The sequence below is a fragment of the Camellia sinensis genome, chromosome 9, assembly GCF_055761805.1.
Source record: "Camellia sinensis isolate YWXY chromosome 9, ASM5576180v1, whole genome shotgun sequence".
NCBI classification, from domain to species: domain Eukaryota; kingdom Viridiplantae; phylum Streptophyta; class Magnoliopsida; order Ericales; family Theaceae; genus Camellia; species Camellia sinensis.
Window position 1 is genome coordinate 55,731,750 of NC_138969.1, and position 4,384 is coordinate 55,736,133.

General features: G+C 32.9%; 1 protein-coding gene across 2 annotated transcripts; it reads right to left on the bottom strand.

The window, feature by feature from the left end:
• Positions 1 to 483: 483 nt before the first annotated feature.
• On the bottom strand, positions 484 to 3,359 carry LOC114259868 (transcription factor bHLH112). Of its 2 annotated transcripts, none has more exons than XM_028199912.2 (7): positions 2,894 to 3,359; positions 2,107 to 2,626; positions 1,891 to 2,001; positions 1,753 to 1,818; positions 1,580 to 1,639; positions 1,374 to 1,421; positions 484 to 1,271 (listed from the first exon to the last, which is right to left on the bottom strand). In XM_028199912.2, the coding sequence occupies exons 1-7, from the start codon at positions 3,232 to 3,234 to the stop codon at positions 1,119 to 1,121; spliced, it is 1,299 nt and encodes a 432-aa protein (XP_028055713.1). In that variant the 5' UTR covers positions 3,235 to 3,359; the 3' UTR covers positions 484 to 1,118. The 2 variants fall into 2 exon arrangements, with proteins under 2 accessions (XP_028055713.1, XP_028055706.1); XM_028199905.2 differs by having other exon boundaries at positions 1,574 to 1,639.
• Positions 3,360 to 4,384: the final 1,025 nt, after the last annotated feature.

Consider the following 4,384-nt stretch of genomic DNA (forward strand, 5'->3'; position numbering starts at 1 on the left):
TGCATTAATTGGTTGGTCACCTAGTTCATCACATAAACATGTCACGGTGGCAATGCAAAACTGCTAAATAATTTTTCACCAAACCAACCTTAGGATTGTTTCTGTTTATATTTACTTGTTAATGAATCTTTTTCAATGTGGCCATTCCATAGAAATCACAATGCATGCCTGGCGTTTTCAAACGCACACGTGGATGGATTTTAAATTGAAAAATAATTCACAAGCATAATTTTTATACTAAATTAATATGATATTGGCATTTTCAAAACTACGAGACAAAATAGTCGGTGTTTCGATTAACAATAAATAAACCACAAATAAAGATAGCATTCTTTATAATTCTATATAAAAATATCAAAAACCCTAAAAGTAAGAACAATGGGCCGCCTCTGACTTCCACTACCACATTCCAAACAAATAAACAAAAGCTAGCTACAGACCCAATCAAATGAGCTCCACACAAACACACTCACTCATTCCTGCTCTTGAATTCAATAATAATCTCTTTTTTCAAATAAAAATCATTTTTTATATGTATTGTACCGCCAACCCTACAATACATATAGAAACAGGAACAAGAGTACCTTTATTTATCACCCACCTTGTGCTAAATTTAGCTCAACTAAACAACAATTACCCTCTAAACTAATCTAAACTTCAGCTAAATTTAACGCATGTTCCTGTTCCAAAAGCCACCTCTAAACTATATAATACATTGGTTATTTAAAGTGATAATAACATAATATAATCCTAAAGAGGTGCCTAATCATCTGCAAGCCTGCCTACTACAGCTTGGCCCAGCATTGGCTGTTTTTCTTTGAGGGGTCACTTCTCTTTCTGTTTTCTCCTTTTTTTCTGTCTTGCTTTTGTTCAGGTCTTCTTCAGTACATCAATGTGGCTTCCAAGCTTTCCTTGCTTTTTATTTATTTTTTTTCTTTCTCTTTCTAAAGTGGAATTTTGGGTGAGTGAATAATGCTATTACTATATTAATGCCACGTCAAATGATTTGGTACAATAATTTAATCATTCTATAGCATTACTCATTTACCGTATCCAAACTTGGTGTAATGGAAAATTGAGTTAATTGCTTGAATTTCTTTTGCTTTCTCTTCTCTTCTCTATCTGAATGTTCTTCCAAACATTGTTGATGTCCAGAAATCAGCAGTAGTGTCATTGGCAACTGGAAAGGTGCTTGATATCGGTACAAGACAAAGTCCCCGGGCTCTCAAGTCTTGTTTTGGCCCTTCAGAGTCCCTCACTTTTTCACAAGTCTGCAAAATAAATGAATTACTCACCATAATATTGTATTTTTACTTGTGTTGTGTGGTAGGGTTAGTTTTCAATCTGAAAAGAAGACAACTTTAAATTTTTACCTGTTGGTGATGAATAGGTCCATTTTTCATATATGGAGTACTCAAAACCTGAATTATGCAAAGATAAATGTTCAGCAGTACTTAAGAACTATAATATATGTTCAATTTTCCTTTTTCTTTCAGCAAGGTTTAGTTTGAAGCCTTCAATATATGCCAATTGTTCAAGCAAGAAGATGAGGATATTGCAATTTAAAACATACACTGACTTGATTATGGAGGTGTTTGATGTATTCTATAGCTTCGTGGAGAACAGATGCAGTATTGGTCTGAAATGATGACACGATTGAAATTAAGCCAAACAAGCCTTAACCCTTAAGCGATAATATCAAAAAGAAAATTACTCTTTGTAAACGCAGAAAGGAAAATTCCAAATTACTACCTTTCCAAAAGGAGAAACCAATTGTTGAAGAGCAGTTACCCGGTCCCCTAGCTTCTCTTTGCGGACCTGGGATAATAAAGGTACAACTTCTCATCCATTTCTTTGGACAAAAAAGTATTAATGTTAAAAGTATCGTACCTTAAAAGTTGGTAATGGTGATGGTGTTTCAATTCTCGGTCTTTTGAATGGAGGTTCGCCACTCCTTTTCTTTACCACTGAACCCGAGTCTTGAACTAGTTCTTTATTAGACTAGAATTTAAACATATATATATATAAAAAAAAAATTCAGTTCCAAAACCCATGTAGCAATTTATGAACTTTTTGATTATTATGAACTAAAATCGCCTTATTTACCATTGCAATTATATTGGGGAAACTCGGCTTCTCTTCGAAATTTGATGCGTGGAATTGTGCTTGTGTTGAAGGAAAATAGCTAGAATTCCACAACTGTGAGCTGTTTGTTAAGTTTAAAGGACTAATGGGTTGTTGTTGCCTTAGTAGGGTAGACAAATTTGCCAACGACGGTGAAATTTCGTTGAAGTTAGTCTGGTAATTTGTGTTAGACAGATAGTTGATGGACCGGTTGTCAAATAGAGATCTCTGTGGAGTAGAATCAGTATCATATAGAGTTTGCAGCAATTTTGAAGGGCAGCCATATGAAGCTGATTCCATTGGAAAGCTGGCAGTCACTGTGCAGTTGTTGGAGCTTGTGGCAGAGTTTAAACCTTGATTCAATTGATTGAATTCATTGACAGTTGAATCAGAAAAGCTCTTCAAATTCATACTCCTCCTCCACTCCTTTTTGATTTGAGGACAATCCATGTCTTCTTGAAGCATAGAAGAATGATAACTGCTTTCACTTCTTCCACTTCCACTAATTAATGCAAACATAAATAAGTAAATTAATAAAATAAAAGAAAAAAAAAATGAAGAAGAAGATAAGAACAAAGAGAATTGATTGATGAAATTGACTTCACTTTTCAAATGATTACATTGAAAACAAATCATAAGAATATCAAACTAACTTGGTAGTGGAAGTTATAGCACTATGAGGCCTATTATTTTGATTTAAAACTTCAACAATAATTCACATTAATTACAAAGAATATTATTATGTTATGTTACATAAAAATATACTCACAGTAGAATTTGCTTCCATTCTGGTGTTGTTGCTGATGATGATGATGATGATGATGATGAAAGGCCAACACCCATCATTTGCAAGGTTGAATCCATCAAGACACCGCCACCACGGGAGTCTGAAGTCTCCCTCTGATGAGGCTTTTGTATGTCTTGGAACACTACTAGTTCATCAGAAACTGAACCAGACTGCTCATGATCAGTACCAGTAGGAGGAGGACTTAGCCATCCAAAGCTTTGCATATTAATGGCGGCCGAACATGGAGACAACAACCCAAGTGAGCTTCTAGGCGAATTCCACCATATTCCACCACAAACCCCAGCTTGAAATTCATCTGCCATGCCCAAAAGATCGCTTATATGATGTGTTACTCTCTTTTCTTCCTCTTGTTTTTCTTGTTTTTTTTTTTTTTTGTGTGTGTGTAGTTTTGGGTTTTCCTTCAATATGAGTTTCGTGTATATGAAAGTGAATCACACACTTTCGAGTTATGTATATTTATAGAGGCTTGGTGTGTACGGATCGGACGGTGGAAATTATAGGAATCTTGTTGACATTTGGAAGAGACGATGATGATTAGACAAACCAAATAGCATATCGATTTATTAAAAAAAATAGATTAAAAAACAGAAGATGAGGTATTTCCTTTTTGAAAAATAATATTCAATTCTACTTTTTAAATCTATTTTCTAAACTTAATGATGTATAAGTGATACAATTAGTTAATTATTAGAAAAAAAATAAGCAAAAATGCTATCTTTAATATTTTAATTAATTGTCATATCATTGGGTTTGAAAATTGAGTCTAATTTTTAGTTGTATACCAATGTTTTATATATATATATATATAATTTTATTTTATGGAAAAGAATATTAAATAATTGAAAAATAAAAGTCAAGTATGTGTTCGTTCGGCCATAGTTTGCAATTTGAATTCATCCACTTCACTTATTTATTTGTTATAAATTTGTTTATTTTATTTATGTGATTTTTTTTTTTTAAATTATTTGCCGGCTTCAACTTGAATAACAATTTGATCAAGTTCTATTAGACATTTTGTAATGGAAAATTTAAAAAGGTTGTTCCTTGTTTCAATAAAGGGCTGTGGTATGATGAATAGGTCGTTGATGAAAAATGTTTGAGACTTTTATAAATATTTGATAATTTAATTTATAACGATATGATTTGATCAGTATTAATTTTGTATTAGTTACACATTCAATGATATGAGACTCACTATTCTTATCATATAATTATGAAAAATGTTTGAGGGCCACAATTTTTGGGGCCACAATGGCTCAAAACTGTCAAAACGACGTCGTTTTGAGTGCAAAACATGCCAAAACGACGTCATTTTGACAGTTTTGAGCCATTGTGACCACAAAAATTGTGGTCCTCTAGCATTGTTGTATAATTATAAATGTATTTATAAATACAAAATGAGAGTCTCTTTCATGATTGGTTGGGTGTTTAATATAGCTGCAACTAAAGAAA